Source organism: Triticum urartu, chromosome 3 (genome assembly GCF_003073215.2).
Source record: "Triticum urartu cultivar G1812 chromosome 3, Tu2.1, whole genome shotgun sequence".
NCBI classification, from domain to species: Eukaryota; Viridiplantae; Streptophyta; class Magnoliopsida; order Poales; family Poaceae; genus Triticum; species Triticum urartu.
Window position 1 is genome coordinate 694755893 of NC_053024.1, and position 22288 is coordinate 694778180.

Here is a 22288-nt window from a genome sequence, read left to right on the forward strand (position 1 = left end):
TAACACCATAGGTAAGGCAATAAAGTAGGAAGATGGCGTAGAATGTGGATTGTATATGTCTTCCTTATACTTTTAGAAGAAGCGGCCTAGGACAACATGCACATATATGTATTATGCATTATAGTAACATATACTAGAAAATGATAAAATAAAGTAAAACAAAGTACCAATTTTCCTGAAAGGACAGAACGTAGCTACACAAATTGTGTTGTCAAGCACATGACATAACAACATGTGCCATCGGAGTGTGGCACAACATGTGAAAGATCAAACAGGTAGAGTTTAGTTGCAACTACATACATGGTAAATTAAGATAATGCTCTGAGCATTCTCCCAAAGCTACAATAGGGATTAGCGAGCTTGGATGCATCTGTGATCGTGAGCGTGATCTGTATGTTGATCTATTGTGATGTGGTGTACCCTTCCTTGTACTCACTCTTCTTTCCTCTATCATTTCAAAGATAGGCAAGTTTTGCGTATTAGCGAACAATATATTCTGATTGCTGTGCTGATCTACCGCTCTAGTTAGGATGTGTTTAATTGTTGGGCTATTCCGCCGTGGCACATTGATAGCCTGGTTTTGGTGGCTGCCACCCATTTGGTTCGTGGGAGAATAATCTCTGAAAACTGGTGTAAGCGATGCATGTCATTTGTATTCCCATGCGGCAGGTAGTTCTTAGCTTAGTTTAGATTCGATGCATGGCTTGAACCCGATGGCTGGACGGAAACCTTCTGGTTTGTGCTCGTTTTGGTTTCGTTATTGGAACCGGAGGAAAACCTCTTTCGTTCAAAAAAAAAAAAAGTTCATGGGCGAGCTGGGATAAGGGCAGCCGGATGCTATGAATACTAGTATAATGCCCGTGCGTTGCTACGGGCTGTGTCATGAATATATTTTTACGGTTGCATATATAAATGTAATGCATGTCAAATTTTGCATGTATAAAAATGATATTCTGTGACAATTGAAAAGTAATTGAAATCCATTCAGTTTGCGATGTAAGTTCATAAAAAATCCAAAAATATTGCATGCTAAGAAATCTAATAGAAAGTTGTATGTAGAGTGCAATAATCCAACTAATTATCTGTTACAAACTTAGATCTACTTGATGGGTTTAAGATATTCCCATATAATGTGAGGACTGTTGTCTTTAACTTTATTTGCATGGTACAATGTGAGTCGCCCGTGCGTTGCTACGGGCTAGAATGTATATAGGTCAAAACTCAATTCTCCCTCATATGCCCGAGAGTGTTCGGACATCAAACGAACGTCCATCAGGCTTCCCAAAATTCAACTGTCTGAAACAGTCTGGTCTCCCGAGCACAACAGAGTTAAAGTCCTCAGCTTGACATTGGTGCTCGCATTTTTCTAGATTTATTTCAGGCCTTCCGGCGGTGTGCGTTCAGAGGAGACGTTCCCGAGGACTATGAAGGAGTCTGTGGCGACTTGATAATGTGTCAGCTCAGTTTCTCAGAGGTGCTCATAGGGATAAGGTGTGCACGCGTGCATTCATATGGGTGAGTGTTTGTGTGTATGTATGATCGCCTGCATTTGAACTGTGTTAAAAAAAGATACATCCCATTGTGGCATTGCCCATTGGATGGTTTTGTTTAAGAAGGATTTTTGTTTGGTTTCTTTTAGAGTTAATTAAAGAACATCACATATACTCTCTTATCTTGTGGTTGACCTCTTTTTGTAATTCTTCCTCCCTCTCTTTTTATATTACCATGTAAACCTCCTTCCATCTCATTGTATCTGTTAGCCTAGCCCAAACTCTGTACACTTTTGTACATTTTTCCTAACTTATTAGTGGAAAATCTAAAGATCATAAGTTAGGTAGATGTGAAGGAAAAAAATACAGATTTACACTTATTTGTATAGATAGACCACCATGGACAAGTACTCCAACAGTAATATGTATGCTACACAAACAGAGGCACTCAAGCCTGGAGATCGCTTTCTCATCATCATCTTACAACAAAAAACAAGCATCGTGCCAAATCCTCATGGTGCTAGTCATATATGTTTGAAACTTGCTTTTCTATGCAAATTGATGAACTGAACATTTGATTAGCAGCTAGCTTGTTGATTCACTTAGCACCGTGTGGTGATCTAGTCTATTAAGTTGACTGTACCTAATAAGTTTTTTATAGTTTGCAAAAATTTATATCCACCCAACAAAATTCATATTGGTATCATTCTCTAGATATTAAGATTTACATGCAGAGGAAGGTTGCCCATTGCTTTTACACCTGATAGTTGGTTCGTCATCTCGAATTATTGCTAATCTATTTAGCTTGGAACATCTCTCTTCCTGATAGTCTGATTAATATACTCACTTGTTTTCAAAAATATAATATAAATGGATATTGTTGGATACCTCCAAAAAAAATACCTTTAGAAATAATATCATATTTTCCCCCTTTTTTGCTTTTTCTTCAAGAGACAACTTAAAAACAGGCATTCATTTTTGTTTTGTAAGCCTATCTATGACAGTATCAAATGCTAACACTTACCCAACGTTCTAGAGATGAATGTTTGCATATGCCTATATGACAAACAAGTACGTAAAATAGAACCAAAATGCCAGCATATTTGAAATATAATATGTGCAGGATGGAGGGGAATTGCACAATTCAATCCCTACCTTTTTTCATGTTATCGCGTTCCTTTGAACCAGAGACCAGCTATCAGGGTACATGATATACACAATGTTAGAGTACCTAATGGGCCTAATGGGCCAGTTAGTCTTTGGGTTAATTAGAGATAAGAGTCGCTTTCTTCGGTGTAAAGTAAGTCTTGCTTGGGAGTCAAGTAAACCTCTCTATATAAAGAGAGGAGATGTATCAATCTAATCAAGCAAGAATTAAGAAGGAAATCCCTTCCCTCTTGCCCGGCCGTGGGCAAAAGGTCCCCGGCCGGCCCTCTCGCGACATACTTCTAGCAGCGCCATAAAAATTTGGTATCAGGTAGCTCAATTCCGATCATGTCTTCGTCGCCGCCCACCCCGCCTCTTCCGCTGCCGACCGTCACCACCGCACTGCTGGCCATCTACACCGCGCCGCTGCCCTCCCCGTCCGCGCCGCTGGTCGCATCCTCCGGCGCCGCCACCACCCAAATGCCGGCGCCCTCCACCGCACCACCATCCACCGTCTACACCCCGGAGGAGATCACCGGGGTTCTCAACGACCTTGTCACAGCCGTCCAGGGGATCCGGCTGTACCTGGCCAGCCCCTAAGGGCCGCCGCCGCCCCTGCCGCTGACCGCCATCGCCGGGCCGCCGCCCCTGCCGTGGTACTTGCCGCATCTAGGGGCCTCTGTGGCATTCGCTGGGACGCTGCTGCCCCAGCTACAGCTGTCGCCCGCCGCCGTCCCGCAGTGGCCGCAGTGGCCGGTGTCGGCTCCCGCCACGCCTCCAGCGCCCATCGGCGCCCCCGCGCCGCCGTGGCTGCCGCCGCACCAGGCGGCCTTCGCCGCGCTCACCAGGCCACTGCAGCTGCCATCCATCGCCACCACCGCCCAGCCCTGGCTGCAGTGGCAGCCGCCGCTCCTGGCGGCCTCCGCCGCGCCCAGCGCTCCGCCGTAGCATCCGATGCTGCTGCCCGGTGCGCCACCGCTGCAGCCGCTGAAGCTGCAGCAGCCACCGTCGGTCAGCTCCGGCCCCACATCGACCGTGCCGGCGGGAGTTCCGCTCCACCAAGTCCAGTCCCCGCCGTCGCCGTCACCGCTTCCGTCTTAGATCGCTACCCACCACGTGTCGGCGGCGGTGAGGCTGCAGGCTACTGCGTGCGGCCTCCTAGCGCGTCGGCGTGTGTGGGAGATGCGTGGTCTGCAGCTGCCGGTCCTCCAAGTTGCTCTTCGCTGCGCAAAGAATCTCGATCTCATCCACTGCGCCGGGGATCTTGGGCATGCGGTTCCCCTACGGGCAGCGGGCATGCTGTTTTCCTCGCGGGCAGCGACCTCAAAGTCTGCGACATCGGCGGTTGGGGGGGGGGGGGGCGCACCCCTCGTCATTCTCCATCGCAAGTCCTCCACTCTTTCCTGTGCGGTGCAGACCAATAGCCGTCCGGCAGGAAGAAGGCATGGTGTCACCGACAGCAGCGCACCACGTAGCACCACTGCATTCCGTCACCGGCCACCGCGAGGGCGCCTCTGCTGGCCACTCTTGCGACCACTTCCAGGTGGTCCTACACATGCACTCCTTTTGTCCAGATTGTGTCCATGGGATCCAGGTGGCTGTACACGTGCACGTCCGACGTTCGGATGGTGTCCACTTTTTGTTAAGGGGTCCAAAATAAAGCGTCCCAGTCCATTTAAGGTTGAGAATAATAAAACAAGCCGATATGTAAAAGGCTTGTTTTTAGGTGTTAGGTGTGTTTTGCGTTGAGTCATGGTCATAAGTTGGTTAGGCTGCAGCTTGAGGACAACCTGCATGTCCAGGTGGGGTGTGGTGTTAGAGTACGTAATGGGCCTAATGGACCAGTTAGTCTTAGGGTTAATTAGAGATAAGAGTCGCTTTCTTAGGAGTCAAGTAAGCCTTGCTTGGGAGTCAAGTAAACCTCTCTATATAAAGAGAGGAGATGTATCAATCTAATCTAACAAGAATTAAGAAGGAAATCCCTTCCCTCTTGCCCGGCCGTGGGCAAAAGGTGCCCGGCCGGCCCTCTCGCGCCCTCCTTCTAGCAGCGCCATAACATACAAAGCATTAAACTTTACAGTAAAATTCTTGGCTTGAAAAACCATGTAGCAGGGGAAGGGGAAGCACCATATTCTCAACATTATAGCTTCCTTGAGTGATTGGCAAGTAGGTTGAAAGTGGATGGTGATTTAGCAAAAATAACTGCATATCCATCTTCCATGTGTTCTGCGCGTCCACATGTTCTGCACATCCAGCTGAGGAGTTCAAAGAGCCTCATGTTAGCACTTGATAAAATCAATACATTAGCTACAGTGCAGATGTATTAGCACTTGATATACGATCCTGACAAGAGGATCAGTTGTAATACAATATGTAATGAACATTTGTCCAGCTTATACTATGTCTAAATCAAATTATCCAAAAGGTACCTTTTTGTCTTACTTCATGTGGCATTTTAGCAAATGGATATATCTCAAAGTAAAATTGACCACTAAAATCCCAACAAGAACCATGTCAAATGACTGAAGATGTATTCTTTCATGAAGCTTTCTCATATAATTTGATGTAATCATATTGCAAGAACTATGCTTCTAAACTTTGTCGAGATGAGAATTCCTATCAGAGCTACTACAAAATAATCAGACCTGGTATCACCAAGGAGTATGTTTTATACCACATTAATTGGGATATGGCACATTGCCTTCTCCGGAAGCTAATCCCTACATGGAACTTAAGCAGTACCTCTTAAAATTTATCTCAAAGGAAGCATCGGCTCTGACGATCAAAGAAACTCACCATATACTGCTCCCAAATCCAAAGGAATTTCTTTTCTAAAGAAGAGATATATTTACTACAACACCAGAGGAATGATATTTTCTCACCTTCAGTCCATGCCCCATGGAAAACAATTTCTACATTACGCAAGCACAAATTGAAAATCCGGGGCTAAGATGTATATGCAATAGTTAGTTTACACTCTTGCATTACCAAAGCAAATGATTTGGTCACTTCCAAGTTCAAACATTACCTTGTCTAGTTCATCAGGAAAAAAAGAACATTACCTTGTCTAAGACATAACTTCTGATAACATGTAGGTGCAAACCTTTCTTTCATATAAACTTTATAAAGTAATTTTTGGGTCTTAAAGGTTATCACATAGAACTTCAGTTCAAGTAGGAAATCTTGATTCAGGGAAAAAAACATTACTATCTGTATAGACTGCAAATGTGTTACACGCATTAGACCAGATATGCGTTTGACATGAATCTGCAATAAATCATCATGTACAAGTTAGACCACGTACGGGCTAATTTGCTGCTTCCTATCTATATGCATGTTCTTGTGAGTTTGACAGGAATCCTTATGAATTGAATTTTTAGATTTGTAATCCTAGAATTGAAACTTACTGTACCAAACATCCTTCTTCCAGCAGCTTAAATAGTACGGGAATAAAAATGGGCAAACTGTACCTGCCAGCACAAGGCAATGGAGGAACCGCAGTCCCGGATCCAAACTGTACCTGTCCAACTATGGCATCCACGTTGATCCACTCCACTGCGTCGATGGCTGGAGGATGAACGGCACATCAGCGCTGCAGGATGTGTGGGGCTTCGATGCGAGCGCTACAGGTGGAATAGACAGTGGGAGTTGTTGGTGGTCTCGAGAGCTGGTGGTCGCTCGGTTGTGGGTTCTCGTCGTGGAGGGAGGGTAAGGCGGCGAGATCGGCTTTGAGATTGGCGGCAGAGATTCCGAGGTTAACAAGTCCTCCGCGGGTGGATGAAGGCCAGGGGACCGTGACTGTTGGTGTTAATCTTGTTACATTGCTTAATTCAAATATTCCATTAGTCCTTAGCTCCATGCACTAGTTCTGTAGGGTACTGTATACGTTGCATGTGTTTTCAACTTGTAGCCTGAAACGTGCTTGTTCACGTTGAGGTGTGTTTTGTTTTTCTATTTTTGTGTTAAGTTGCAGGTAGTTGGCACGGCACATGTAACGTGCTGCATGCTTTAGTTATGGGCTGACCCGAGAGTCTAGGTTTAGCCGGGTCGTGTGTGTATTGTTGGGCCACAACGCCGAGTCGTGGGATGGCACGATTCATCTGGAGTTGTGGCGTAACTTTAGGATCTTGATTCTCGCTGAATAAAGGATAGAGAAGGAAAAGCCAAGGAAGTTACGCGGCGCAAAATCATCTCCTTCCTTGTGTCGTTCTGCTGAGTGCGTCTCTCGCCACCACCGTGATTGCGTGAGTTTCCTGCCTGTGACCTAACAGTGACAACAAGGGGTGGAGGGAGGCCACCGATCGGAGCTTGGGGAGGAGGCCGTTGGAGTGCAGCGAGGCCGGCGACGTACACATGGCGGCGTGCATCCTCCTCTTCACCATGTGACACACGTGTTGGTTCGCAGTCAGGGGTGCGTCGCGGTATGGGAGTGGAGGGAGGCCGCCGCCGGGCATGGGGCGAGGAGACGGCAGGCACGGGACGAGGAGATGGTGGGCATCCTCTACCTCCTCTACTCCCTCGATACATGTGGCGGCTAGGGTTTGGGGAAGGGGAGAGAGACGTACAGGTGTTTAACGGGGTTTTTTTTTGGTTTTGTATGTTATAAGGGAGAGAAAAATCGGTGGGTGAATAGGTGGGACGAGGGGAGGAGAGGTGGGACTTCCTTCGATCAATGGGTGGAAGCGAACGAACGAACGATGGTTCGTTCGATTTTTTTTGCGTGGAGGGAACTACCTGGGAGGTGGGAGGGAGTATGAAAATAAACCGTCTCGGGTGAGAGGGAGGTGGGAGGAAGTACCAAAACAAAAAAACCGGGTGAGGTGGGACGAAAATAAACCCCGGAACGCGACCTACCAATTGAGACATTAGAAGTAGAGATCCCGTCAAAATGGGGCCCCGCACGTACGCGAGAAAGTCGTGGATCTGGGCATCCCTCGCGCGCGGCCGCGAAAGCCAAAGCGCGAAATGTTTTTCGCGTCCCCTCGCTCTTTCATCTGCCACAAACCCAATCCGCGCGCTTCTCCCCTGTCCACCCACTTCTCTTCTGTGGTGGCCGCCGCTGCTAAGGCTGGTCATAGTGGGGAGTAACTTAGACTAGTGTCATACATATGACACTAGTCTAAGTTACTACCTTCATAATGCAAAGTAACATAATAGTAGTATCATAAATGATTTCATTTATTAACTTGTAGACTCATCTTGTCTCGGGAAGCACTATGTTACAATAACATATTATGTTACCATCTCTCATTAATTACTTGCCACATAAGCAAAATTTTCTTGGAGTACGCTATGTTACTACCTAAGTTACTCCCACTATGACTAGCCTGATGGAATACGGAAGTGCGGCAACGGAAGTGACTACACGGCGCCACGACGGCCTGGCTTTCTGCTTCCTTATCTTCCTCCTTGTCGTGCCCTCTCCTCCCTTTCTTCTCTCTCCTAGAATAGAGGTCATGGCGGCAGCACCAGATCTAGGCGAGTGCCGCGCGCGACCGTTTTTGCCCAGCAGATGGAAGATATTCCCTCCGGCCGGTGCGCCTGCGAGGAGCATATCCTTGGCGTGGGCCGCGCGTGCTGTAGTAGTCGATGCTGCTGGCCTGTGATATGCTCCGGCGAACTGACAAGCTACGTTGTGTTGCAACTTGTCATAGTTTTAAATAGCCGGCTATAGTCTTACTATAGCTCCGCTATAGCTGTTTGAGCATGTTACCGCTAAATGATGTCATGTATAATTTGCCGCTATAGCCCACTATAGCCAAGTATAGCTGTTTTTAAGAGTTGCCGCTATATGCCATAACCCGCTATTTAAAACATTGCAACTTGTGCATGCCCTGCTTATGCTGGGTACTCATGATGCCGAGTTGTCTGTTTTATCTCTGACTTTTTGTGGTGAGTCTTAAGTGTAGAGAAACTAGTTGGGAATTGAAACGCTTGTAATCAGCTGCTAATGCTTAGTGTGTGTGTATTTGATGTCAAGATGGCAACGGGGCTCCGAAACCATGGTTAGAATCAGATTCGAAACTAACCATGGATTCTTAACAGTGAAGAGTCCTCTCATCCCCTTTTTGTCCTTTCAGCCAAACAAATTTGTGGCTCCTCACATCCACCCAAACAAAACACAAAAATGGCTATCCCGAGCCGGTTGGTTGGGGATACCCACAAGCACTCAAATATACCCCTTGAACCAAACGCACCCTTATACTACAGTTTAAACTGTATGAAAAAGAACTTCCATTTGCTGCCAATAGCGTCTAGGAAAATTGAGCAATTATACATAATGGGACCACAGAAAACAAAAAACATAATGTTGACAGAAATCTCTTAATAAAATCGTTATGTGTACAAGATGAAAGTGGTCATTCCCCATAAAAAAAGTACAGAGAAAAGTGCCATTCTAATTACACCCAACTAACTAGTAAATTGTTCACGTTTAATACTGACTGGTGTGTTCTATATATGTTTGCCGTTACAGTAACCAGCCAATGTGATATTAGGTTATGACAAGTTTATTGAGCTCGTGCCCGCCGGGTGCGGGGTTTCAAAACGTAACCTTTTCTTTCTCAAACTGGTCCCTTGGTACCGATGCTTGCTTTGCCGTAAGATGTATTCTCCCTGTTCACAAATATGTTTCGAATATTAATATGAACTACATACAGACTGAAATAAGTAAACAAACATACCAAAACGTGTCTAATATACATTCGACTAAAATAAAGTTATCTTATACTAGTACTTGTGAATCGAGGGAGTACCGTATAGCCATTTGTACTCCCTCCATTTTTATATGCAAGGCCACAAACTCAAATTACAGGTACCAAGGTAATATTTAATATATGTTTTGCAATCCAACTTTCTTTCTCGTGTACTGTAATAATGTAATACACTGCATGCATGCAAGAAAACTGAATGTAGGAAATAGCCGAGTGTCATTATGACTACATGCATGCAAGTATTAAACAAGTTGTTAGTACGAGAAAACATAATTAATTTTTGTCTCGATTACTGTTGGTAGCCTTGTATAGATGCAAAATGTATACTTCATAATGGCCTTGTATAAGTAAATGAAGGGAGTATTTTCAATTGGTATGCTACATCTATTTATTTATTTTTGCGAATTAAATCCACATCTTCCCTACACTTCACATGTATAGGTAGACTATATTGCATTAATATTCCTTCCGGAGAATTCTGGACCAGCAAATCGTCATAGTTTCTGCAATTGGGTCACTCTGCTCCCAGGCCCACATGTCACGACGTGCACCCACCCCATGCTGCAGCGCGCAGGAACCCGGCCAGCCAGCGCCGCCACCCAACCCGATTGGATTGGATTCGTCGCGCGCTACGCTTCAGCTGCGGTGTCGCCGTCAATCCATCTCCGCCGGGCCGGTCCGACGTCCTTCCGCCACCGATGGACGCACAGTGCGCACGACCGCGACCCCTTTGGACGCACGTGGAGACCAACCGACGAAACGATGCCTCAACAACGCACAACCGTCGACCGGCCACCGGCGGCCGGCCGGCCGGCCGGCTGGCAGCGAGTAACTGAGCAGCAGTGCGACCGGCGCGGCACATCAATGCGATCGAGCATCGCGCAGCAGTCCGGTCGAGTCAGCAGCCAACAAACGGTGTCCTTGTGAAAAACAGTGCCCTGCCTATCCATCCATCCATTCCATCGCCCCAACCATATTTGCGCCCTCCTTAACTCCGGCCCCGCCGCGCGCCGCCGTCCCGATCACCAACCCTGCTTTACCGAGCTTAGCCGACGTGACAGCCGATCCGTAGCACTGGCACACGCAACTCCGGTAAACTGAGCTATACCACGTTCACGCTCGAGTACGGGCTGAATTTAGCTGGCTCACGCAAAGATCATGTGCGAGTTCGTTTCACGTAGCTACGCTCGCTGTCTGCCTGTCCGGTACGTACATGCACAGAACTGGCAGGCCGGTAGCGTCGATCTTGCCAGCCATGGTTGATGGTGGCTCCCGGTCTCGGTCGGCAATGCGACGTTGTCACGGACCCATGGGCCATGGCGTACACGGCGACGTGTAAGGCCCGCGACATCAGATCACGAGCTACTACTACTAGAGTGGTAGTACACGTTTGGTTGAGCCATCATTCATCACCGGCCACAGCCACCACCCCCGGCTTAGCTTAATTAGCTACGTACGCTCTCTGCTTCTTCACTTCTTCTTCCACCCTCTGTCTGTCTCGCCATACCGCCGTCCTCCTCCTACCTCACCATGAGCAGCTTCGCGTACGAGAAGCTCAAGAAGCTCCCGCCCCCACCCCCTCCCGCCAGCGACCAGGAGGACGCGCACTACGCCGTGGCCGCCGCTCAGGACCACTACTACCGCCACGCAGCCGCCGCGATCGTCGCCAGCAGGAGGACATGGCGGAGCCGCCGGTCTTCCTCGGGCACCGGGCCGCGCCGGCGCGGAAGGCCGCTGAGGATCTCGAGCCTGGCGCGGGCGCTGCGTCGGAGGGCGGCAGCCGTGGGTGGCAGGGTGCGGGCGTCAGTGGCCCGGGTGGTGACTAGGCTCAAGGAGGGCGGGCCCTGCGTGGCCGACCTCTTCGCCGGCAACTACATGTTCCTGCAGGTCACGCCGTCGATGGCCGTGCCCGCCGCGGCCGGGGTCGGCAGGGGGGCCTTCCTGCCATACTACCTCGCCGTCAAGGGCAAGGCCGCCGGCGCCGGCGCCGTGCACGGCTTGATCCGCGCCTAGTTCTACTTGTACAGAGCGAGTTGTTTGCTTTTGTTCTGTCTTGTGCATGATTTAATTATAAGCAAGTGGGTTTGCTTTGTGTAACTGGGAGATGTGGATCAAACCTGCTGTCCAAAATAATCTGTAAAGGGAAACTAAATTACATTTCACTAGTGCTTTCTACAATAAATAATGTGTAAAGGGAATCTAAATTACTTTTCACTAGTGCTTAGTATAAGAATTTGTACGTTGCTTGATTACCCTGTGTTAATTACAGTTAGTTTTTGAATGAATGGTTGATGCTGATGGCTGAGTAACTACTAGCAGTTGAGCTATGTATGCATGCGGGCATTTCGTACTTGGTAGGTCACATGGGCTTGCTTTTCGCAGTATTACTTGAGTACATATAATTGACTGCATTTGGTACTTGGTAGGTCACCCAGAAGCTCTTAGGTGGTCCATTAGATTATTATATTTATGAATGGTACTTACGTACGTAGCTGTACCTGCTTACTGTCCTTGAATTTTTTGACAAAGAGTGGATTTTATTAACTCAAAATGTAGCATCAAGAGAATACAAACACAATGAACACACACCCGGCCTCTGCATAGTAAAGATGCACACAGCCAACACAAACTCACGCACACAAAAACACGCCAGCAATAGCAAAGTCATATAGGACCAAAGCTATGCATAGACGATGAAAAAAGAAAAAAAAGCCCCAAAGCGATCATATCCATGATGGGAAAACTAGAAAAATGACCGTATCTGCACCATTCATCTCATGACACCACACGGACGACGAGGTTCTTCAATAGTAATGCCTTCAGGAAGGGAGCGACACTTGAGCGTCGCCATCACCGGATCCAACCACCAAGGCTAGAATCTAGGTTTTCACCCTGAAGAATCGGTCTGAGCATTCCGAACAATGCCTTCAACAAGGTAACAACATAAAAATGTCGCCATTGCCAGGTATACCCAACTCGGGGCAGACCTAGGCTTTCACCCCGAAACTCAGAGACCGGATGCTCAAGTAGCACCACCCTCGAAGTCACTGACGTGTTGTCGCCACCACTTTTCCGCGATACCAGCAGCTACATGCGATGTGACCGCCACCGCCACCGCCACACAACCATCCCTCTGCATCAAGACATCGTTCATAGTTTGCATATCCCCGCCGAAATCGACCACCGGATTTTTAGAGATAAAACTCTCACAAAATCAATTGATGATGATAATCCGCAGCGAGGCCACTGCCGCAGGCTGAAGTGATCACCACACATAGCCTGTCATCGAAGGGACCCCGGATTTACCCTGCCGCAATCTAGACGAGGGAACCGGAGGCGGCCAGCAGGGGTTGTCTTACGAAGATGAGCTCGGACAAAGGCAGGCCAGCATGGACTAACCCCTAGATCAACAGATCAGTGGGGCTGCCGTTGATGTCACCGGATCGACACCTGGTCTGAATCAGGGCGCTCGAACCATGTGCACCATCGCTGGAGCCTGCACCTGCGCTTGCTGTGACGGCCATCATGCACCGGTGGACGGCGAAGAACGGCTTCCTCCGGAACAGCACAGGACGGGAACCGCACCAGGCGCCGCCACTGCCACCCAAGGTAGCCATCACGATATCGCCATGGATGGAGGCCGAGTCTCACCCGCGGAGCGCCCCACCGCCACCGTCCTTGGCCCCAGCACCAGCTTCGCCGGCGGTGGCCTCCGATGGCGGCGAGACGGGAGGCAAATTGGTTGAGCCCCCGGCGGCTGAGATGGGATCCCCCGTATTGATATTATGTGACTGACGTATATTGGTATCAGCTTATACTTTTATACTGTCCTTGAATTAGAGCAGGGTTATAGCTAGTATAACCAACAACCGGCTATATAGAGTTGCTACGTCAGCTATCGTCAAGTGATAGCCTAGTGTCTAAATTTTGTCCCTTTTTCTTCTTTTCAATTCTCCATCACAGTTTTGAGAAGTATATTATCTGCATCATCTATGTGGCGCCATTACTTAAACGAGTTATCTTCAACAATCTAGATACCAAGGCAAATTCCGATATTCATGGATGGTGGGAGTATCAAGTATCAACAAAGTTGTGTTGTTAATGTACTTATTTAGGAGTACCATCACATCACGGAAGTGGCGGTGTCTCCCTTTCAGCATCGATCATCAATAATAAATCAGGAACAGTGATCGTTTGGCTGGACCGCTAGAGTAGCTAGATTGATGGAGAATGATTAGTGATGGCTCTGGCTAATCAGTTTCTCCACATTGATGGTGGCAGGTGAGGTTGAGGGTGAGACGCTTCTCCATCAAATTCACTTAAGCGGATAGGACAAAAAATTTGTTGACAGGAAGAAAAACTGGGCTCAGGCCCAGTTGTAGCCAAACTTTTGTAGGCCCGATTGCTTCCCTATGTTGGGCCCGGTAGCAGTTTTGCCCCCACCAGGAAGCAAGACAGCATTCCCTAAAAAAAAAAGGAAGAAAGACAGTATCTCACCCGAATTTACGCGCTCCTGTTTCCAGTACATCAAAAATAGCTCGTCACTCTTAGCCTTTGGAATTAACTAGCAAACTTTGGATTCCCGTAAAAACTAAGATGGAGTGATCTATGACAAATTAAATGATATCATTTCAATGCAACAAATTACTCACTCTGTCTGGGTTTACAGGGCATGCACGAGATTTTAGGTCTTCAATTTTGACCAATTTCTTCAATTATGTGGCATAAGAGGTACTGTATTCTGAAACATCCTTCAAATACATTTTTGATGGTCGAATAATAAAAAAGCTAAAAATAAGCTCATGTCCTATAAACCTAGGTACAAATAGTAAAATGCGGAGTATAATTTAAATTGATCAAAACCAACAGCACCAAGTTTATTAGATGGAAGGGCATTATAGTATAATTAAGAGTATCTCTGGCCCTTCCCCTAAAAACTCATTAACTCCCTAGAAATCTTTTGTTGAGGAGTTAAACTTCATTTAGCATCGATCACCCTAGAAAAACAAAGTCATCAGATCTGTGATCGGCAATGACCATATCCGCTCCAACCATCTTCTGACACCACATGAACAACAAACTTCTTCAACAGTAACTCCTTCAGGAAGGGAGTGAACCCCAAGCGCCGTCGTCACCGGATCCAACCACCAAGGTCAGAATCTAGGTTTTCACTATGAAGAATCAGTCCAAGTTTATTTGAGCGATCTCTTCAACGAGCTAATGATGCAAAAAAATTATATCACCATTTCCAAATATAACCAACCAGGGGCGGAGCCGGGATTTTGGTATAGGAGGGGGGGGGGCAAGTCGAGTTCATAACTTTTTTTCTAGACCGAAAAAATAGCTATTATCATATTCTAATATGTGCCACATGCTCCAAAACATGGATAAAGTTGTATGTGTTTAAATTTACCTCTACAATTGCCAATAAGATGACATCAACACATATGATCATGCAATACCAAAGTAAGTCGTCTCCCATTTGGCAGTGATTAAAAGATAAATTAATATTATGAGTGTTTGGGGACACTTCTCGACAGATATGGTCCCTCAGATATATAAAAGTGTTGAGCTTCATCATGCTTGTCCGGTGGTAGCTCCCAATTTGACATGTTTTCGCTTGTTCTGCAACATTTACTATGTCCGGCATATCCGATCATGAGTGTCAATTGGACCCTGATTTGTAACTTACACATCAACCTCATTAACAATTAATTTAAGCAGCTCCAGAACTTCAAGTAACCGGCTTAAAAATGAAATAATCTTGATGGTGTTTAGTAGCGTTTTTCTCTTTGTAGCCGCTGAATTGCAATCTCACAATTAGTTATATTGGATAAGTTCGTCATACAGAAAATTTGAATCGCAAATAGGAACTCATACAAGATAACTTGCATCACCATCATGATAATTTATAGGACACATACAAAATAGGAATTATTCATTGAATCATAGTATCACAAATCACACAACTAAAATAGTTTAAACAACAAAAATGTGATGTATAAGTTCAACAATGATACAAGCTGAGAATTGAGATTAGTAGATGCACGATGCACTGATGTGTTAAACCTTGGGTCCTTGGTTAGTTCCCGTCAGTTGGATCCGGAACATTTGACAAGTGAAGAGGGAGGCCGTGTATGAATAGGATCGGGAGCAGCGAGGCAGGGAGAGCAGAGGCATGAGCAGGAGTCTTGAAATATATTAACCGCCTCTCCTTAAATGTTTAATATTTTTGGGTGAGTTGCCTGGAACATGATTTAAATACCATGGAGTACTAACTCGAAAGATTATGAAATACCTCCATCCAATGGGCAAAAAGGTAATCACATAGCAAAAGTAAAAAAAATGATGCCCTTTGGGAAATGAAGGGTTTACCCTTTTATAAGGATAAACAGATCTACCCGGTACTCTATTGTATGCTTTAGAAGTACCATGATGTATGCCTTAGAATTATCGCAACATTGTAAAAGAGCTCAAATTTGCAGCATCTAAATGTATCACGACCATGTCACAATCCCTAAACAGTTACTCATGTAGCATAAATCCACTGTCAACCACCATGCAATGCATCAAAAGGGCAACTTGTGTAATAAAAATTGCGCTTTTAAGGCGAAAGAGCAACCTGTGTAATAGGAATCTTACATCAACACTAACAATCTTCTGAATTCGACGTGAAGTGAACCTTCACGAGCGAATGCATCCCCTTGATTTTGTTTGCAAGTGCAATCTTGTACCTTGGTTTCCATGGGTATCTGGACAGCTATGGAATCACGAGGTGGCATCTCCTGCAAACTTTCTTGTCATACGGGTATATGTCTTCGAGATTCATGGATACTTCCATGACACTCCAAATGTAGCTAATGAACTTCTCTTCTGATTGAAACCCATAGATCCTGACCACGGCCGGCTTGTGGTGCTTGAATCCAGATGCATATTCTGCGTCCAACTCTAATCCCTTCGTCCTTCTTCTCATTGCTAAAAGAGTACTTTTTCCTCCCCTCCAGATCCGTAAACATTTCACATAAATGATCCCTCACATGCATTCGATTGGATAATTTTTTATAGGGTGATAAAAACAACTTTTCCTATTAAATACTTAACTATATCTCTCTCCGTTCCATAATGTAGTGCATATTAGGTTTTCAAAAGTCAAACATATCTATATTTGGCCAAGTTTCTAGAATAAACTATCAACATCTAAAATGCTAAACTAATAAATATATAAAAATACATAATGAGTCTAATGATACAATTTTCGTATGGTGGGTGTTGATATGGTTTCCTTAAACTTGGTCAAACATAGACATATTTTACTTTTTAAAACAAAAATTACACTATATATTTTAATAAAGGGAGCACAGTTTGGTCTAGAAAGCTTAAGCTTCTAAATGAAACTGCTTGCATTTTAACTTTAACACATGATGTGACCATGCATGTAGTGGAAACAAAAGAGATTGGAGATTATATGTAGCACAAATTAAGACATTACCGTGATACATAGCTCCTTGAGGGAAGGTGCACCAAGCAGAATCAACATTGTCCAAGTCAAGTCACAGTCTTCTGAAATGTTAACCAAATGAACAGTTCTTAGTTCATGGAACACATGCCATAGTTTATCTGGACCCTCAGGCTTAACCCAAATCTGGAAAAAAAAGACATCCATAAAGATTGAGTCAGAATATGTGCCGACCAAATCTGCATAATAAAGATCCATAAAATTGAACCTCATGGTATGTAGTACATGCACGCATCACATTGATCACCTTTCCCTAACCTTTTTGCTTTGAAAGTCCAAATGCAGCTCGTTTATGTCCGCTTAGCCGAGGAGCTCACGCCGACCGGTGTTATGAATTGTGTGCAGGTGCTTTAACGTAAAAACATCCCCCCTCCCCCCCCTCCCCCCCCTTCATGCTCGACGTCGCTGAAGAAGTTGGCACGTTGACAGCCGGATCTTGTGCTTCTCTCAGAAGCAACGCTCCACATGGAGCTTCGCCTAATGTGGCACCTCCTCCGACCTGACATGGTGAGATCATCTGCAAGATCTCGTGCCTTCGCGGCAATTGCCTAGTTATCGAAATACTTGCACTGGTTCCCTACATAGTTGTAAATCATCGTGCAACCGTGTTCGCTTTGGAGAGAAAATTGAGATATGGAAAATGATGTGCCTAAAACGGGGTGTGATGCAGAGAAAATGAAAAGATAGAAAGAGGTGGGTTTGATGCGGGGTGAGAAAGAGAAGACAAGTATTTACATGTTGCTCCTGTTCGTACACACCAATATTTTCTAGATAATGGACAGACTCTCGCCCGCAGTCTATACACAGGAAAACAAAATCTGAATCACTAGTTCACTGTTCACTACAAGACGTGCGCGATCCACACAAAAATATACAAGACGTGGCCGAACCAGCAGGTTAGCCTGCACGGAGGACGTCTTTCCAAACACTTGGTTCCCCCTGTACACTGATACCACGATAAGTTAGGCAACCGGTGGGCAAGCATCGCCAAAGGATATCTTTCTGAATACCTCTCATTCCCAACACACACTTATGTAATAACATATTGGTACTACTAGTTTGGATATATATATATATATATATATATATATATATATATATATATATATATATATATATATATACTACTCCCTTTGTTCATAAATATAAGTTTTTCTAGAGATTCGAACAAGTGACTACATACAAAGCAAAATGAATGAATCTATACTATAAAATATATCTACATACATCCGTATGTTGTAGTCCATTTAAAATGTCTAAAAAAACATATATTTAGAAACGGAGGGAGTATATGATATTGATCTTCTTGGGTAGGATTGGTGAAGAAAGCTATGGTGGGTAAGAAGACTACATGCAAACACGAGAGGCAGCCATGTATGCAGTGAGCTTTATAGTGGTGGCGCTAATGAAAGGTGGTTGGTGGGCAGTTAGGCCCTTCCAATGCTCCACCTTATACAGGTGCTAAGGGTGCCATCTAGGCAAAATATCTGAGGTGGCAAGGTAATAAAGAGAGATGTGAGTTTGGTGACTCCAGAAAGAACAAATGCCAAGTACGTGAATATAGGAAAAAGCAATTAAATGAAAGAAACCAATCAATGCATGAAATAGTTTAGTTGTTAAAGCATTAAATGAGAAGAGCTTAGCACCAACAAGTCAAGCACCTATGCATTATGGACATTAGTTGCTAAAGTTTTTAATATGCTTAGCACCTTATCTAAGCACCTATACATTGAAAGTGGCCTTATGCATGCAGTTTTTACTAGATACAGTAGTTACCAGCGGACCATCTGCCACTCAAATGCGCAGTGATATGTGCTATAGGGAGGCCAACATACAATGTATAGATGTGTATAATATCAGCCCATCTCTTGTACCTTTTAATACTCAAATCAATATCAGATGAAATGGCCCATGTCAGCAATAAAATAGTACTTGACGCATGCATGGTCCATTCTCTATCCTCATTGTCATGTACAGACGATGCATCACATCCGAGATTAATTCATGTCCTTTATTTTCTCTTTGGCAATTTCATCCATTAATATCTTTTAAACTACGATTTCATTTTAAACTTTTTTTATATTTGAACTCTAGATGCCAAGACCTTCAGACCAAGATCAATCTTGAATACATTCAAACATCTTTTAATTTCAACGATTGAAATGAGTGACACATGTTTTGTGGAATAGATGAAATAAGTTTTTCGGGCGAGCAAAACCAAATTTTTATAAATGAGTACATTCTTTTTTCATGCGTATGAAACAAATTTCACTGCGAAATATGTTTACTTGTTACTTCAAAACTGTGAAACTAGTTATTTTAAAACATGTGGGACTGATTATTTCAAATTGTTTATAAATGAGCAAAATTTGTTTTACGAAGCGAGTGAATTTGTATTTTCATTTGATTTAAATTACACTTATTTCAAATCAAAATTTAAATTTTACTTATTCAAAATTGTGTGGGAAGAGACAAAGCATGCATGCGCCGACCGGTCACTCTCCACTCTAACTTCCTCTCTCTCTCTTGTGGCAAAAGGCTGACATGGGCATGTGTTTGTACAGACGTGTAGACGTGTCAGGCGTATTGATCGGGTATAAGAGAGACAATAGATTTACAAGCTTATACTGTGCCAGTGTGCTGCCAATGCATAAGAAGGGAATCAAATTGATCCAAGCTCATTCTCATAACCCGGGAAATTTGGTGCACGAGAAACAACCATGTCTTCCAGCAAAGTATCTCTTCGGTATGAGATGTCATGGTGTAAATTTCTCAAAACCACTACACTTGTGCTTAGGGTAAGAGATTACCATTGCTTTTACCAAAAATCACAAAAAAACACACCACTTCTGCGGCAAGTGAGTAGCAAATCGCACTGATCTGAAACCGAGCTACATATAACCACAAAACTGACGGCTTGGGCCTACCTGTTAGATTTATGTGGCATGTCGATGTGTACAATGCGCTTAGGTGGAACATGGGCCAACATGTCAACAGCCCACCCATTTCCCCCTCTCTCCTTCTCACGGTTTCTCTCTCACATTACATCGAGCACACCATCTGCACACACGCCAACTGCTCCCCTGATCCGAAGCCGCCGCTAGCTGCCAGGCCATCAAACCATCAGCCCAAGCCCGATTCTGTCGATGGTCGAGAACGTGCCGGCGACCAACCTCGCTTACATGGCGGGCGTCTTGCACGAGTGGCTCTGCGCAGTGCGTTCTACGCTGCACCCACACCCGGGGAGGCTGCCCTGGCTCCTTGCCTGGTGCACCCTACCGCGCGAGCAGTGGCTGAGCCATGAGGAGCCGCAACTCGCCATCGGGATCCCGCTAGCGAGCGTCTAACTCGTGTGATGAGCTAGCGCCCGACGTGAGCGGGGTTGCTCGAGTGGTGCACGACCATGGGACATGCCGGAGCTGGCGCACCCCGGATGTTGACAGGTGGGGCGCTCTTCCACCTCAGTATACTGTCCACATAGACATGTCAAATCAGCTAACATGTGGGGCCAACCGGTCAGTTATGCTGTTAGACGTGAATTGTTTCCGGATCAATGTGATTTATTACTCATCTGCCACTAAGGTAATGGTTTTTTGTGATTTTTGACAAAAAACAGTGGCAATCCGTTAATCTAGCCATAAATATGGTAGTTTTGTGCAATTTACACTCGTGGTGGCAATCAGGCGCGCTCTGGAGCAATCCCACGTGACTGGCGCGGTTTGTCTGCATGACCCTTTTGGAGACATTGTTGTGAGGGGTTAACTGTCTTGTCCTGGCACTTGTGGCCGTGTTTGGCCTTTATTTTTTTCCTGGTTATTTTTATTTTAGCCTTTTGCCTTTCCTTTGTCGATTTTTCGTCGTCTTTGTACAACCCTTTCTGTTACGTGCCATATACATGAAAACACTAGCAACTGCTGGGTCTTTTTTTTAAAGGTCTTATTACACGTGGGTGTACTTTAGTCAAGTCGGGAAATACTTGTGCTGTAATTTAATGTTGTCTCCATGAGGTGAAAGTATATAACAGACGTCTCCAACATGGCACAGGGTAAGGCAAGAGATATATGTTAGAATAAATCCGAGATGCTCCGTCGATCTATTAAGGACCAAGCAATCACACGAGCATGACACTGAGATTTGTTAACGAGATTCACCGATATGGCTACATTTCCGGGGCCTGACTATGGGCGCTCCTCCCCATGACACCGTCACAATACCGCACCCGGTCGCCCTTGACACCGGCACATGCCGCCGGCTTCCCTCGCGTTTCGGTACTATTATGTTGGCATAGGTTACATCGTGTGTCTACCCCCGCTATATATGAGAGGCCTAGGATACAAGTGTCCTATTAGGACACAAATTCACATCCTATGTAAACACAATACAACTCTTTGTCCAACTGTAACTTATCCTGTACACAATATTCGGTACAACTCTAACAAACTCCACCTTGGCGAATATTCTCCACCACCTTGAATTTGTCAATGCATCAAACTTCCATGTACATTGGACTTGAGCTTATCCCATGAGTATTGCTGCTACTCCAAAGACTACATATGACCCCACCTGCAATTTGTAGTCCCTTCTTTTCTTGACCATTGTCAACATTCGAGCAAAATTAAGTTCCACGTTACTCTAGTTTGCGCTCCCAACTTCCAGAGTACCAGTCCAACGCCATCACACACTGATGACTGACCCGCGTGAAATTGAACAACTCACATATTGGGTGTCACACATAAGAGTTACCTGAAATCAATATCACCGTTCTTTTCTTGACCGCCTGTCTGAAACTTGAAAGAATTTCACCATTGCTTTTAGTCATCCCGAGTCAAATTCGCAGTTGTCTCACCACATGTATGACCACCAGAGCCCTGGCCCGTCTCCATGTCCCGTGCATACCACACGCCTCGCCGCTATTATCGCGGCAAGCCTCCGCTGTCCCGGTTGAGTCTCAAGGGTCGCAAACCCACACCACTCAACCCCCACTGCAGAGTACCATCGATCATTACCGACCGATGACGAGTTTCACGCTTCCATCAGACCACTGGGCTCCAGTCCGAACTACGTGTCCCTCGCTTTTCGATCCTGCTGAATAGGCTTCGATTCTCTGGATCCTTACACCGTAGCCCCTCAATCCAGCTCCACCTTCAACATGACTCATTGGTAGATGATCAGTCCACCCCTGCGCCTCATCGACTTCAAGCTTCGTGTATACACCACCTTGAATCAATCCCGCGTCATAGTCTTGTCGAAGCCGCACAAGACCCGGGCATGTGCACCACGTGTTTCCACACCCAGAAGTCGGTCACCATCAGCATCACGCCCCTATGTCGTCGTCGCTGATTCCACCACCGTCTTCTGTACCAACCGACATGCGTCGATCCGTCAGACTGTCCAGTTCGACCCAGCCGAATACTTTCAACTGC

At 45.5% G+C, this 22288-nt stretch overlaps 1 protein-coding gene across 1 annotated transcript; it reads left to right on the top strand.

The window, feature by feature from the left end:
• The first annotated feature begins 10741 nt into the window (after nt 1–10741).
• On the top strand, nt 10742–11641 carry LOC125549237. The gene has a single exon (XM_048712697.1). It carries the CDS (start codon nt 10880–10882, stop codon nt 11360–11362), a length of 483 nt encoding a protein of 160 aa, XP_048568654.1. The 5' UTR covers nt 10742–10879; the 3' UTR covers nt 11363–11641.
• The last annotated feature ends 10647 nt before the right edge of the window (nt 11642–22288 follow it).